This window comes from Coregonus lavaretus (genome assembly GCF_964263955.1).
Source record: "Coregonus lavaretus genome assembly, chromosome: 30".
Lineage (NCBI taxonomy): Eukaryota > Metazoa > Chordata > Actinopteri > Salmoniformes > Salmonidae > Coregonus > Coregonus lavaretus.
In genome coordinates, this window is record NC_140017.1 from 23,384,981 (window position 1) to 23,399,419 (window position 14,439).

General features: G+C 44.8%; 2 protein-coding genes across 7 annotated transcripts; both read left to right on the forward strand.

Moving 5' to 3' along the window:
* Window positions 1-605: 605 nt before the first annotated feature.
* dhx40 (DEAH (Asp-Glu-Ala-His) box polypeptide 40) lies at window positions 606-7,814 on the forward strand. 6 transcript variants are annotated; one of them, XM_084147556.1, is made up of 17 exons: window positions 606-1,009; window positions 1,157-1,302; window positions 1,661-1,780; window positions 1,939-2,175; window positions 3,515-3,581; window positions 3,672-3,803; window positions 4,002-4,101; window positions 4,202-4,288; window positions 4,374-4,556; window positions 4,680-4,760; window positions 4,991-5,148; window positions 5,544-5,658; window positions 5,768-5,876; window positions 5,996-6,090; window positions 6,160-6,229; window positions 6,346-6,598; window positions 7,661-7,814. In XM_084147556.1, exons 1-16 carry the CDS (start codon window positions 835-837, stop codon window positions 6,580-6,582), a joined length of 2,112 nt encoding a protein of 703 aa, XP_084003682.1. In that variant the 5' UTR covers window positions 606-834; the 3' UTR covers window positions 6,583-6,598; window positions 7,661-7,814. The 6 variants fall into 6 exon arrangements, with proteins under 6 accessions (XP_084003682.1, XP_084003677.1, XP_084003678.1 ...); XM_084147552.1 differs by having other exon boundaries at window positions 624-1,009; window positions 6,346-6,574; window positions 6,873-7,814; XM_084147555.1 differs by having other exon boundaries at window positions 637-1,009; window positions 2,017-2,175; window positions 6,346-6,574; window positions 6,873-7,814.
* Window positions 7,815-7,906: 92 nt separating this feature from the next.
* Window positions 7,907-11,153, forward strand: LOC311105428 (uncharacterized protein). The gene is made up of 8 exons (XM_084147579.1): window positions 7,907-8,060; window positions 8,318-8,443; window positions 8,604-8,877; window positions 8,960-9,905; window positions 10,064-10,193; window positions 10,305-10,411; window positions 10,534-10,630; window positions 10,736-11,153. The coding sequence occupies exons 2-8, from the start codon at window positions 8,342-8,344 to the stop codon at window positions 10,850-10,852; spliced, it is 1,773 nt and encodes a 590-aa protein (XP_084003705.1). The 5' UTR covers window positions 7,907-8,060; window positions 8,318-8,341; the 3' UTR covers window positions 10,853-11,153.
* Window positions 11,154-14,439: the final 3,286 nt, after the last annotated feature.

Consider the following 14,439-nt stretch of genomic DNA (forward strand, 5'->3'; position numbering starts at 1 on the left):
AACCAGGTGCTCAATGCCATGTAACAGAATCATTTATCATATAAGCGAAGCCAAGTGTTTACTTTGCTTTGGAATAGGTCCCATTCTCTGGATACATGTCTTATCAATAAGTCCCATGTCTATTCTCCCTGGGAGGAGGTGAATGGGAGTGCTGAGAGAACACCATAGGTAGAGTGTTCTGCAGCACACCATTGTCTCTGGTGGACCTGTCATCCTTCGGGTGTAAATAATTTGGGACACAGTTACTCTTGTTTTATTGATGTATTTAATTTTGACTGATGTGTAGTGCTTGAGACTAGGGAGCTCCCCTATGCAGGTGCAGAGGATCTACCAAGATGCTGTCCATGGTTCCGAACATCTCTTATCTGTACATTTACTGTCATAAAAGACTGACAAAATTGACTCATTGTTGCAATCGAACCCTTGTATGTTAATGCTATTGTACGTTTTCTCATCAATTCTTGCATATTATTCCATTTAATCGTTGAAAATTGTGCATAAAAGCAATACTTCAGCAGTGGCTTTTCAGACATGGGGGAGCGGCTTCGAGTATTACGTCAGGATATTTGGCCGCGACAAGGACCAATGAAAACGCAGAATGCATTGTACCCGGAAGTCGCTGTGTTTTATCGTTTTGTCGATGGAAACGTGTGTAACTTGGAATCTGTACGACCTAAAAGTTAGAATATTGTGGCGGAGAGTCAGACCTACAACTCTATATAAGTAAGCAGTTATGTGTTTACTCTTTGTTAGTGTATACGTGTAAAATAAGTTATTGGAACCAGCTTTTGTCATCATTCCCCTTCGCATAGTTGAACAACAATAGAGTCCATCATGTCGAAAAGGGCGAAGTGGAGCAAGGGAGATTCAGACGAATCAAAGAACCTGCCGATATATCAACATAAGGCCAAACTTCAACAGGCTGTCAAAGACAATTCATTTTTGGTTGTCACTGGCGAGACTGGCAGTGGGAAAACGACTCAACTTCCCCAATACTTGCATCAAGCAGGTAAGCTTGTGCCATGGGACCTGTGTCTACAGAATTCAAAATTGACCCCAAACTTCTATACCCTTTATTATAGCCTTCGTCTATGATCTGCCCTTATAGAGTGGTCTGAAAGGTTTGGATAGGTGTAAACTTGTATTTCTTGTGTAGGATTTTGGAATAATGGTAAAATTGGCATCACCCAGCCTCGGAGAGTAGCAGCCATCACTGTAGCCCAGAGGGTATCACAGGAGATGCACTGTAGTCTGGGTAGAGAGGTCGGATACCAAGTGCGCTTCGATGACTGCACGACACAGGTGAGAGAGCTCCAAGACACCTACCTACTGGACCAGTGTTTCCCAACCCTGGTCCTAGAATCTCCCAACAGTACACATTGTCATTGTAGCCTTGGACAAACGCCTCATTCAACTCATTGAGGGCTTGATGATTAGTTGACAAGTTGAAACAGGTGTGCTTGTCCAGGGTCGGGAAACACTGTACTAGACTGCTCAAAGTGATACTTCACATAAATTATTAGATACGCTTATGTGTTAGGCACCTTGAAAGTGTTCTATAGGTCTACGTATTGTCACTGAAATGTAAAGATAATTAGATTGTAGTGTATATCAGCAAATGTGTGTCTCTGAAAGGAGATTTGTGTTTGTGTGTTGTCAGGACACGGTGGTGAAGTACATGACAGACGGCTGTCTGCTGAGAGAGATCCTGGCAGACCCTGTTCTGTCTCAGTACAGTGTGGTCATTTTGGATGAAGCCCATGAGAGGAGCCTTAACACGGTCAGTAGTAGACTCAACTACTTCAAAACAGTAATCTGATTATATCCCCAACTCCATCCCTCAGTTGTATACCAAAGCAAGTGGTGGGGCTGCTGTTTTGCTGAGAAACAAATCCCAGATTGTAGCTTTAAACAGTTGTGTAACGTGTTTTACTGCAGGACATTTTGCTGGGTCTGTTGAAGCAGACCCTCTCCAGTCCAGATAAGGCCTCTAAGGGTCGCTCTGTCCCCCTGAAGGTGGTGGTAATGTCAGCCACCCTGGAGACAGACAAGCTCTCTGTGTTCCTGGGAGGCTGTCCTGTCTTCACCATCCCTGGAAGAACCTTCCCTGTCACCTCCAAGTTTGGCTGTGCTATAGGACCAAAAGATACAGAGAGCTCTGTTTACGTTAAAGAGGTAGGGAGTGAGCTTGCTTTTACTGACAGGCCAACTGTTAGTATGATGTATGATAATGAATAAATTCAGTGATTGTACCATCCCAGGATTTAGCTCATTTAAACTCAGCTAGTGATGCGCAGGTTGACTCATAACCCACAGTCCCAGTGGATAACTGCGGGGTGGACGGGTTTAGGGTCATTAAATATTGTGTGGCTGAAGGGCAGGCGGGTTGAATAGAGAGAAATAATACCTTTAAAAAATCAATAAATGTATAATTACTGTGCAATTTATATAGTCTACATTTAGGTTTTTATTCATTATTTTAGGCTATCTGGTATTAGTGCATAAGCCTAAACTTTAGGGCTTAACTGTATGCACACCAAATTGCCTACACAGCCAATCGCCAGATAATGCTTTTGGGAACTGGCAGAAAAAGTTAACATCAATCCACGGAGGCAAAAAGGACATTGTCGAAGTTTAATTCAGTGGTTTGGTATGGTTTAGCAACTTTCACAGTGAATGCTTTCGTTTATACGTTTTGTGCGATTGAATTGAACATCGCCAAATGCATCATTACAACATGTTGCGACTATTTAATGCAACTCTTGCTGTTAATAGATCGCAAAGCAGCGTACAACTGAGCTAAAATAAAAACTCCCGCAGAATTAAGCATTTCTTGCAGTAAAATTTTACACCAAATGTAGGCAAATGTGGACTTGGGAACAGGAGTGGAGAAATATTATTTATTTATTTCTGCATCTTGAGTGACGCAGTGGTCTAATTGTGCCACTAGAGATCCTGGTTCGAATCCAGGCTCTGTCGTAGCTGGCCGCGACCGGGAGACTCATGGGCGGCGCACAATTTGCCCAGCGTCGTCCAGGGTAGGGGAGGGAATGGCCGGCAGGGATGTAGCTCAGTTGATAGAGCATGGCGTTTGCAACGCCAGGGTTGTGGGTTCGATTCCCACGGGGGGCCAGTATAAAAAAAATATATGTATTCACTAACTGTAAGTCGCTCTGGATAAGAGCGTCTGCTAAATGACTAAAATGTAAATGTAATACTGTATACTCCTTGCTTTACATTTATGTCATTTAGCAGATGCTCTTATCCAGAGCTGCTTACAGTTGGTGCATTCATCTTAAAATAGCTAGGTGGGACAGCCACATATCTTAGTCATAGTAAGTACATTTTTCCTCAATAAAGTAGCTATCAGAGAAGGCATTGCTGGTAGAAAAATAAATACAAGTCATGTGCGGTTGTTAGTTCACAAAAGGCAAAGTTGTTTATTTAATAATTTTTTGCTACTAAATGTATGGGGGGAAACTTCGAGTATGAACAAACCTCTTGTCTGTGACAGGTTGTCAAGGTGACATTGGATATACACACCAGTGAGATGGCTGGGGATATCCTTGTGTTTCTAACAGGTAAACCTAATGATAATCTACACATAATCTCCAGAATATTAATGTTCTGATTACAAGTTAATACTTTTTCCATACAACTGTTTATAACAGGGCAGTCTGAAATTGAGAAGGCCTGTGACATGCTGTATGAGAAGGCTGAATCAATAGACTATCGTTACGATGTGCAGGACCGTAAAGTGGAGGGGATGCTGATCCTGCCCCTGTACGGATCTATGCCCACTGGTAAGGTTTGCGGTACTGTCCGAGTACCCCTGACTGTGACATTCACATATAGAAAAACAGATTGAGTTCCCTTTCACACTCAAGTGGACACGGTTTAGCATGTCATTGGCTTGCTAAATCAAAAGTATAAAGTCATGACTCATGACTGAATTTAAATTCATTTTTAAATAATATGAATGATTTGTGTCCTTCTCACAGATCAGCAGAAGCAGATCTTCCAGCCTCCCCCACCGGGTATAAGGAAATGTGTGGTGGCCACCAACATTGCAGCAACGTCCCTCACCATCAATGGAATAAAGTAAGTCACCACAAGGCATATCAGAGCAGCATAGAGCTGTTTTTATCCATCACAGAATGGCAAGGCCTCAAATTTCATGACTGTAATTTGTTCACTGCAGGTATATTGTTGACAGTGGGTTTGTGAAGCAACTCAACCACAACTCAAGGGTTGGCATGGACATCCTCGAAGTGGTTCCGATTTCAAAGTAAGTCCCGGAAGTCCCTGTTTCAGTCTGCTTCCTTTTGTTTCATGCCTAATGAACAGGACTGTGATGTTGTGTGGTGTTGTAGGAGTGAGGCCCTGCAGAGAGCAGGCCGGGCAGGGAGAACCTCCGCCGGGAAGTGCTTCCGGATCTACAGTCAGGCGTTCTGGGAGAAGTGCATGCCGGAGTACACAGTACCAGAGATCCAGCGGACCAGTCTCACCGCTGTTATCCTCACACTCAAGTGCCTGGGAGTTCATGATGTCATCAGGTAGGTACAGCTCCACTTCCTCAAGTGCTCAGAGAAACCAGTGTCCGTTTTCAAGACTGTTGATAATACAATACAATCCAACAAGTCATTTGAGGCCATGGTTGCTTGGTGTGTCTCTCGAAGGTTCCCTTACCTGGACCGTCCAGAGGAGAGGTTCATCCTAGAAGCATTGAAACGGCTTTACCAATGTGACGCCATCGACAGGTGAGAGATGTAGACATAATGTATATCCGTGTACATCTCTCATTCTTTATACTAATCTCCACCAGCTACATCTACAACCACATAGGGATACAACTCTGCTGTTTTCACCATCAAGAACCGAGGGAACATACCACATACAGTATTTTGCAGTTCTTCATGACTATCACTCAATCTTTAATAGCTCTTGTTAGCTCTTATCAATAACCCCCTCCCCTGTGTGGGGTCTATAGGAGAGGTAAAGTGACCCGGCTGGGTGAGCTGATGGTAGAGTTCCCCTTGCCCCCAGGGCTGACCCGGGCCCTGCTCCAGGCTGCCTCCCTGGGCGTTGAGGACCTCCTGCTGCCTGTAGCTGCCATGCTGTCTGTGGAGAACATTTTCATCAGACCAGGTAGACAATAACGGCCTGAGGCCTGGGTTTAGCCAATGAAGATGTGGTTATACATTTACATTTACATTTTAGTCATTTAGCAGACGCTCTTATCCAGAGCGACTTACAGTTAGTGAGTGCATACATTATTTTTTTCATACCGGCCCCCCATGGGAATCGAACCCACAACCCTGGCATTGCAAACGCCATCCCTGCCGGCCAAACCCTCCCCTACCTTGGACGACGCTGGGCCAATTGTGCGCCGCCCCATGTCTCCCGGTCGCGGCCGGCTACGTTATGTCAGGAATACACGTGTATACATCATGGACTTTATCGTTTTATTCCATTGGATTTCAGTCGGACATAATCCCAAGTCATAGTTCTAATCAAAATGTTTGGCATTGCTCTCTCTGCAGGACATCCAGAGAAGCAGAAGGAGGCAGATCAGAAGCACAGGCAGTTGGGAGTGCAGGCGGGCAGCTGTAATGACTTCACCATGCTGCTCAGTGTGTTTGAGAAGTGCAAGGCCAGGTATACAACCTTCACTCCTCTTAATGTATTTAATAAGATGCATTATATTCACTGCATTCATGTTCATGGGTCTCCATCTAACATGAGTTTGTTTTGCTGTCTACTGTAGTGATGCCCCGTCAGCGTGGTGTAAAGACAACTATATACACTGGAGAGCGCTAAAGTCAGCCTTCAGCGTGGAGACCCAGCTCAGAGAGATCCTCCTACGACTACAACAGGTCAGTTTGTTGTTTGTTTGTTTACTTATCTTATTAGTTTTAGTGTAGCTAAAACTATGATGTGAAGCTCTGAGCATGTATGTACAGATTTATAATCATGGTATGTCTGTTGTTTCCAGAAGAGAGATTTCCCTATGGAGAAGTTTGATGGCAATAAGAGTGAGCTGTTCAGGAGATGTCTATGCGCTGGTTACTTCACCAACGTGGCAAGAAGGTACGGCTTTTATCCCAGTAATGTTAAAAAGTCAAGAAAGATAACTAAGATGTTGTGGTTTTCTCTCAGGTCAGTTGGGAAGGTGTTTTGCACGATGGATGGACACGGATCCATGGTTCACATTCATCCATCATCAACGGTAAAGACTTCCAGGACTATATTCTGTTCAATTCAGAACAGTCCATAAAATCCCCAAAATGTATATTAGATTCACCATCTCTCCTGCATGTTAACCTGACTCCCCCTCTCCCATAGCTCTTTGACCAGGAGCCCCAGCTGGACTGGGTGATCTTCCATGATTTGCTGGTCACCTCGCGGATCTACATCCGGACGGTGTGCCCCATCCGCTATGACTGGGTGAAGGACCTGCTTCCTAAGCTCCATGAGGTGGATGTGTACGAGCTGAGCAGCGTGGCCAGAGAGGAGGTGACAGACGAGGAGGTGGCCAAGTGGGAGACTAAGGAAGCAGCTAAAAGACAAACAGGTGGGTGATGGACTCTGGTGATGAGTATTAATTTACTGGTATAGAAAGAATTGTATAACATTTGATGTTTCTGTAGTTGCTCCTTTATTATGTACAGTACAGGTGTCATTCAAAATCCTCTAATATGGGCAAAGTTTTTTTTAATGGAAAATGTAATTGAGCATTCCTATTGGACAAGATAAGTTACTGTAGTGCCTTTTCTGTTCAAGCCCCCCAGGTGATTCGAATGCTTCGTATGCTTGTTTTGTCTGCTTGACAATCTAATAGAGGTCATTCTGTGTGTTTGGTTTATTTCCAGAGGGGTCTGCTGAAGACGCGTTCAAGAAACTGGAGAAACGGAACGATGAAAGCTCTGTGAGCGATGCCCGTGCTCGCTACCTACAGAGAAAACAGGAGCGGCAACAAGGCAAAGCACCGTGAGGGAGGAGGAGGACATTGGACACTTATCCTCAGGGGAAGAAGGACTCCGTTATTGGACTGACCAGGACAGAAGAATCTCCACTCAGGGATTAAAAGCCTGTCTGTTATAATAAACTGCACAGGTGATGTTCTAAACAATGTTTTACAACACAGGAGTCTGAGAGTTCAGGGTCAAACATGGTCCTTTGTAGCTCAGTTGGTAAAGCATGCTGCTCGTAACGCCAGGGTAGTGGGTTTAATTCCTGGGACCACCCATGCGGAAAATGTATGTATGCATGACTGTAAGTCACTTTGGATAAAAGTGTCTGCTAAATGGCATATATTATTATGTTTAAATGTACAACAATAATGGACTAGGTGCAGATAATGAATCCTCGTAGTCATATCAAATGTCTACTACTGCATATATTTTATGCTATGTTGTCTTTTAGTGGTATATTTATTTTTTAGTTTCATACCAATAAACGTTTATGTCTTGAGAGAACATTTTGCCAGTGGAGGGCCTCTGCAACCATTCTCTTCTGGTTCTGGGACAGTTACAGAATTACATTTACATTTTAGTCATTTAGCAGACGCTCTTATCCAGAGTGACTTACAGTTAGTGAGTGCATACATTTTCATACTGGCCCCCCGTGGGAAACGAACCCACAACAATTGCGTTGCAAGGGCCATGCTCTACCAACTGAGCTACAAAATCACATACAGTTTGTCAATATGTCACCCAACAGTGTTGTCAAATCAGCACATTAGAGAACAACCACAGGCCCTTTATTTTGTACAACTCTGCCTCTTATATAATAAAGGTTAATTTCGTAACTTCCATTGTTTCATGATTTAAAAAGTGTTTTTTGTGTCCTCCATTTGTAGTCATACAAACCAGATAAGACTCATGTCCCACCATCCGTTGCGGGAGAGGCGTCATTCACATGCGCTTGTGTTGGTCCATGCGCGAGCCAAACGTGGCTTAACAGAAATTGGCAATATCCACCGGTTACCTTCTAAACCTACACATTTGATCGATTCAATTAAGTCCGTTAACATCTCATGTTGATAAGTCATCTGACAGGTGAGTGAAGTTGTCGTCTCTGCAATGGAATGAATGTTGCTAGCCGTTTTGACGTATGGCCGCCAAATACTGTAATGTCTGAAACGCTAGCTAAGGCTAGCTAGTTACATTAGCTTGTTCAATCAAGAAGCAGGTTAGCGTTGATTTAAGCTTTTCTGGAATCTACTGCCAGTACCGAAAAGCATCAAACTAGTCTAGAGACCACTTATTCTAATACACGTGCGTTCTTGTTTACTTGCTCACTTAATGCATTACAGTTACGGTTACAGTGCTGGTCAAGCATGTTCGCTGAGGAGGATGAGTGGAACGATGACCCAGAAGCCAAAGCTCTGACCAAGACTGTCATCAGCAGTTTCAAACTGTCTGGCAGTACCAATATCACGGTGAGATGCCATCTCAATCTTCTTTATAATTAAATGTACCTATGTAGCTAGCAAGCCAGGCATAACTCATGCTGCCAGTGACCACAAATTCAAATAGAGGGTTGAATTCTGGTTTACACTGGTATTCAGTTTGACACTGTCATTCTGCTTTTTCGAACAGAAAAGTGTTGGGAAGAAGAAGAGTTTGTTACGGACCCTCCAAACACTGGGGTCAGTACCAAACTGGAGCAAGAGCAATGGTACCCCTCCTCGGGAAGCAGGCAGTGACAGTGAAACAGAGGCCATACTGACACCACACACCAAGAGGAAGAAGAAAAGAAGCAAAAGAGGACGCAAGAGAGTAGCTGCTTCAGGAGAAGAGACTGAGAAAGACAGTGGAGATCTGGGTGCCAAGGAGGCTGCAGTGCCTTTAGCTAAGAAGCCAATAAAAGCAGGTGAGTTGTTTCACAAGCACAACTGTCAATTGATTGTCTTAAGTTGAAAAGATGTTTGAGGTTTTCTTTCTCATTTTCCTAGTGTTCAAAAAGGTAAAAAATACAGAGTCCATTCAGGGTGGTAGTAAACAAGATTCAAAATCTATCAAGGATGAAGGAAAAGCTGCAGCAGATGCTGAGATTGAGAGATTAAACCGAAAGCAATGGAAAAACAAGATGAAGAACAAGAAGAAATGTCAAAACAAATTCAAAATTCAAAATGGAGAGAATACCACACCCCCAAAAACCACAAAAGCAGTGACCACTGTGCAAAAGGATACAGAAGATGGACCAAAATCAGCTTCTGATGTGAACAGGGAAACAGCGGTTGTCCAGACACAGCAACGCCAGACAAAGAAAAACAAACAGGAGAAAGAGGGTGAGTGTAAAACACAGAAAAGGAAAAAGGTCCCAGAGGGAAAAGGGATGACTTTCACTGAGACTGCTTCCACTCCAGGCACAGAAATAGTCCAAAACAATAAGAACTTTTCAGAGAAAAAGACAAAGGGGGGCAGTCAAGTAAAAGCAGTCCCACTAGGTAAAGAGTTAAAGACGGAAGAGGAGAAACCTCAGGAGGTGGTTAGGGCGGAGCATCACCCGGAGCCGTCTGGCAGTAAGAGAAGGAAACGGGAGGCGAGCAAAGGGCAGGACCGTAGGAGAGAGAAGCTCAGGAGAATGCTGCATGGCCAGAGCCCGGAAAAGAAAGAGCAACCTGCAGAGCAGGAGGAGGAGATACGCACCACAGAGGAGGTGAAAGAGGCTCCTGCAGACCGCTCGGCTGCTCTGAGGTCCCGCATGGAGCAGCGTTTGGAGTCAGCACGGTTCCGTTATATTAACGAGGTTCTGTACACCACGTCTAGTGGGGAGGCTAAACGCATGTTCAGACAGGACCCCCAGGCTTTTAGCATCTACCACAGGGGCTTCACGGCACAGGTACAGCACTGGCCAGCTAATCCTGTCGACGCCATCATCTCCTACATACGCCACAAGTGAGTTGTGTTATGCTTTTATCTGACTAACGTACTTGCAGTATTTAAAATGGCTGTTTTCATAGTTTTTGTATTTTTCCTGTATTGGTTCTGGGGTGGGGGATCCACATTGAAATAGTGTGTGGCTTTCTTTGTAAGACCATTTGTGTTGATTCCAGGCCTGCCTCTCTGGTGGTGGCAGATTTCGGCTGTGGCGACTGCAAAATCGCTCTTAGTGTGAAGAACAAAGTGCACAGTTTTGACTTGGCACCTATCTGTGACCGTGTAACTGTCTGCGACATGGCTAATGTGAGTCCAACTTTACCTTGATCCTCAATCTGTTCTTTCATCCGTGCCTGTTTACTATGCAGTCTGTGTTTTTTATGTAATAATGATATATTTTGTCCCATCTGTCTGCAGATACCGCTCAAGGATGGCACTGTGGACATAGCTGTATTCTGTCTCTCTCTTATGGGGACCAACCTTGGGGATTTTCTAGTTGAGGCTAACCGTGTGCTGGTGATGGGGTAAGAGATATTATGCAGAAAAACAGAGCTACAGTTATGTCAATATGCTGGAGTAGGTGTTCCCATTTATTTTCCCTATTTATGTAATCATTATCATTATTAAACACTGTAATTTTTTGCAGGGGTATCCTGAAAATTGCAGAGGTGGCAAGTAGATTTGAGAATGTGCGGAACTTCATGGGTGCTTTGTCCAGCCTGGGATTCAAGTTGGTCACAAAGGTAAGGCTGTAATCATAGTAAACAGTAATGGCCATGTTTTTGTCTTTGGCTTTAAGAAATGCATTGTTACAATAACCTACCGTATTCATTTTGCTTCCTCCTTAGGACACAGAGAATAGCCACTTTTACTCCTTTGAGTTTGAGAAGATCGCAGAAGCTCCAGATAGGGTAAAGAAGGCAGGAGGACTGGAGCTGAGGCCTTGTTTGTACAAGAAACGATGAGGGCAACAGTGATGAGAACATGGGAGAAACAGTTCTCCCCCCAGGAGAGAAGTCAAGCAGGATAGACAGCAACAGAAAATGTATCTTCTGCTGGATGTAACTGTAAATATGAAAATAACTTTCATAGATAAACTGGTGGTTTTGACCCCCAAACAATGTATCAAGGATTGTTGATATTGTCAATAACCTTTTGTGGGCTTTCAAATGTCTGTTTCAAAGACAAAACATGTTCAAAAGTTGTTGACATCATTGGTTATCTTTTTTATTAAATCAAAAAATAAATGTATTGCATTAAATCTTATCATGCACAATAATTTAAGATTTGTAAAGCAAGAAGAAACATTCTTAGAAGATGTATTATATAAAGTTGGTTGTAAAAACCTTGAGTCTAGAAATAAGTGCTTCAGCATAATCGCTGCATTGCATTCTGCAGTCTAGTCTCAAAGGGTACTCACAAGCCTCACTCTTCTCAGTGTACATAGCACAGGATCTAGCTTGGCCACTAGAGGGACACGGGTGACAATGTTATTCTCAGCCAGTTCCCAGTATCTACTGTCCCCATGCTCTTTGTCTAGATAGAGGGCACAGTGGTAGAGGGGCAGGGAGGAGGTGTTGCCGGGGGGGCTGTCTGGGGCTCGGACAGTGTCTGTGTTCCTCGCCCTTGCTCTGACCCAGAGGAGGGGGAGCAGGCAGGGCTGGGGAGAGAGCGTGTCCTGCAGGGCTCCTAACCATGTATCCCACAGTGCCCTTCTCAGTTCTAGTACACACCGCTCAGGGGAAGATGTTGCTGATGTCCCTCTGCTTAGCATTGGCAGCCTCCCTGATTAACGTGCCCTGAAAGCCCCTGGCGTTGGAGAAGGCAGACAGGCGGTAGGCATTGGATGGACCACTGGTGGCCTCATCACATGGGTACGCCTTGAGCAGCTCTGCTCTCCTCTCTAGGCGGAACAGGCTTGAGAGAGTCAGGAGAGAGGAGATGGTAGGCTTGCTGTTTCGCGTGGGCTGGTTGAGCTCAAAGTGCAGGGAGGAAACCACTCTGCCGTCCCACTCTGCCTGGAGGAAGTTGCGTAGGGGCCCAGGGATGGAGCTCCTACACTCACGACCCTGATGTCATCCTTGCATCCCAGGCTGTCCTTCAGGACCAGTAGTCAGTCCCGGGCCTGGGTGAAGTCTGGCAGCAGAGCAGGGTGGGTCAGCTCGTTGGTGCTCCTGACCCTGCCAAAGGGCTTCTGGGAGTCTTGAAGCAGGGTGTTCAGGGTGCGGCTGTGAACCTTCACCAGCTCTCCTGCCGAACCAGCACTAAAGCCCAACGACAAGGGGTCGCTGGTGTTGGCCAAAGCCTGAACACGTTGCTCCAGGCTTTGCAGCAGGCCTGAAACGTCTGCAGAGATGGCAAAAGACAGTCAAAGAAATGTAAGTAGGGTAATGTACTTCAAATTCATAGGATATGAGTTATAATATTTTATGTAGTACATACACTACCAGTCAAAAGTTTGGACACACCTACTAATTCAAGGGTTTTCCTTTATTTTTTAAAATGTTTTACATTGTATAATAATAGTGAAGACAGACGGGGGGGGGGGGGGGGGGGGGGTATACTGAAGATAGCCCTTACACCTCCAGGCTGTGTAAGGGCTATTTTACCAAGAAGGAGAGTGATGGAGTGCTGCATCAGATGACCTGGCCTCCACAATCCCCCGACCTCAACTCAATTGAGATGGTTTGGGATGAGTCGGACTGCAGAGTGAAGGAAAAGCAGCCAAAAGTGCTAAGCATATGTGGGCACTCCTTCAAGCCTGTTGGAAAAACATTCCAGCTGGTTGAGAGAATGCCAAGAGTGCAAGCTGTCATCAAGGCAAAGGGTGGCTATTTGAAGAATCTCAAAAAACGTTTTGGGTTACTACATCATTCCATATGTGTTATTTCATAGTTTTGATGTCTTCACTATTATTCTACAATGTAGAAAATAGTAAAAATAAACAGGACACTTGTCTGTTGCAGGACAGAGTCGAGGATGGCAGCGCATAGCAGGGGTTCAATGGTGCAGGTTGTGACACCAGAGGTTGGGGCAGACCGAGTAACAGACACAACCTGACACAGAGAAGAGCACAGCTCCTCCTCCACATCCAAGGGAGAGTCACAGACCAGACGCAGAGCACACACTCTCATCGACGCTGCCAGTGGGGAGAGGAGAATTAGTTCCAAATGGCACCCTATAGAGTCCATATAGTATTTATGTCTTGGACATGCATCCCAAATAGCACCCTCTTCCCTACATAGTGCACTACCTTTGGGGCGCCAGGTAATGATTAGAGAGGCGAGCCAGCAACCGAAGGGATGCCAGTTCGAGTCCCAGGTCTGATTGAAAAAATCTGCCGGGAAGTAAACTGGCAACCGGAGGGTTGCTGGTATCAAATCCTAGATGCCATTGCCTGCCGTTGTGACCTTGAGCAAGGCACTTAACCTCCACTTAACCCCCCACAGCAACTGCTCTACAGGCACCCAGTGTGATAGAAATGTAAAGGTAATTTCCGATTGACCCTCCATATGCAGCGTTTACCGTGAATGCAGTCTCCGCTAACGCGGGAACATTGCCTTTAAATTGGGCTTTTGCGCAGACCTTCTGCGATATAGATTGAATAGAGGCCTTAATCTTAGACCAGGTGTCCATAGAGCTCTGGTCAAAAGTAGTTCACAATACATGTTGTATAGTGTGTCATTTGGGATGCAACCTAACACTTAACATTCATAGAAAAAGAGGTTTCTGTGATAATATGTTGAATTGAGTGGTGGAAATATGAGTACATGGGATCGAGAGTGGGGTGTATCCTCGCACACAGCCCAACTGGAATGAGGCCCTCTGTCTCCACATCTATTTGGTGCCCTGAGAATTATAATAGGATTAAATATGAGATTACATATTTTAAGATTACACAGGGTGGATGAGATTGGTGATTATTATTGTGATTCTCACCTTTGGCTATACAGGATATCAACTGATTGAGTTGACAACACTTCGTCATCCCATTTGTCCAACAGATGATAGTTGTTAAAGACCAACCAATGGCCATCTTGAACAGCTATCTTCAGTGCTGAGAGGATGGCCTCCTTCTGGCATTTAGCTCCAAAAAACTTTCACCAGTCATTTAGAAGATTATTACACAAAACTGGAATGTTTGATATAATGGCAATCTGATTTAAAATGAACACAAAACCAACTGGTCACAGACGTCAATTTAACATCTATTTCACGTTGATTCAACATAATTCCATTTAAATTACGTGGAAATTCAACCAGTGTGTGCTCAGTGGGAAGGTATGTTTGTGTGTATGTAAGACAAGCATTACCCCTCTTTTGTCAGCTTGGTACTGGGTCACTTGTTTCAGCCAGTGAAGTGGTTGGATGCTAGCCCATCCATCTCTGCTTGGGCCTGGGAGCGTGACTATGACTGGCCCCTCATGTTTGTTCAGGAAGCGGGAGAGGGCCTCTGGGGAGCCGGTGTGAGGGGCCCCAGCCACTGCTGACCGCAAGGGCTGGCCCAGATGACAGGCAGCCAGGTCCTCAGCCACGGCAGCCAGCCAGTGGG

Excerpts from the sequence above, each read along its gene's own strand:
- dhx40 (XM_084147551.1), top strand. The coding sequence starts at position 835 with ATGTCGAAAAGGGCGAAGTGGAGCAAGGGAGATTCAGACGAATCAAAG. Across the intron at positions 4,289-4,373 it reads GAAGTGGTTCCGATTTCAAA|GAGTGAGGCCCTGCAGAGAG; the intron begins GTAAGTCCCGGA and ends GTGGTGTTGTAG. Across the intron at positions 5,877-5,995 it reads TCCTCCTACGACTACAACAG|AAGAGAGATTTCCCTATGGA; the intron begins GTCAGTTTGTTG and ends TGTTGTTTCCAG.
- LOC311105428 (XM_084147579.1), top strand. The coding sequence starts at position 8,342 with ATGTTCGCTGAGGAGGATGAGTGGAACGATGACCCAGAAGCCAAAGCT. Across the intron at positions 8,878-8,959 it reads TAAGAAGCCAATAAAAGCAG|TGTTCAAAAAGGTAAAAAAT; the intron begins GTGAGTTGTTTC and ends TCATTTTCCTAG. Across the intron at positions 10,412-10,533 it reads AACCGTGTGCTGGTGATGGG|GGGTATCCTGAAAATTGCAG; the intron begins GTAAGAGATATT and ends AATTTTTTGCAG.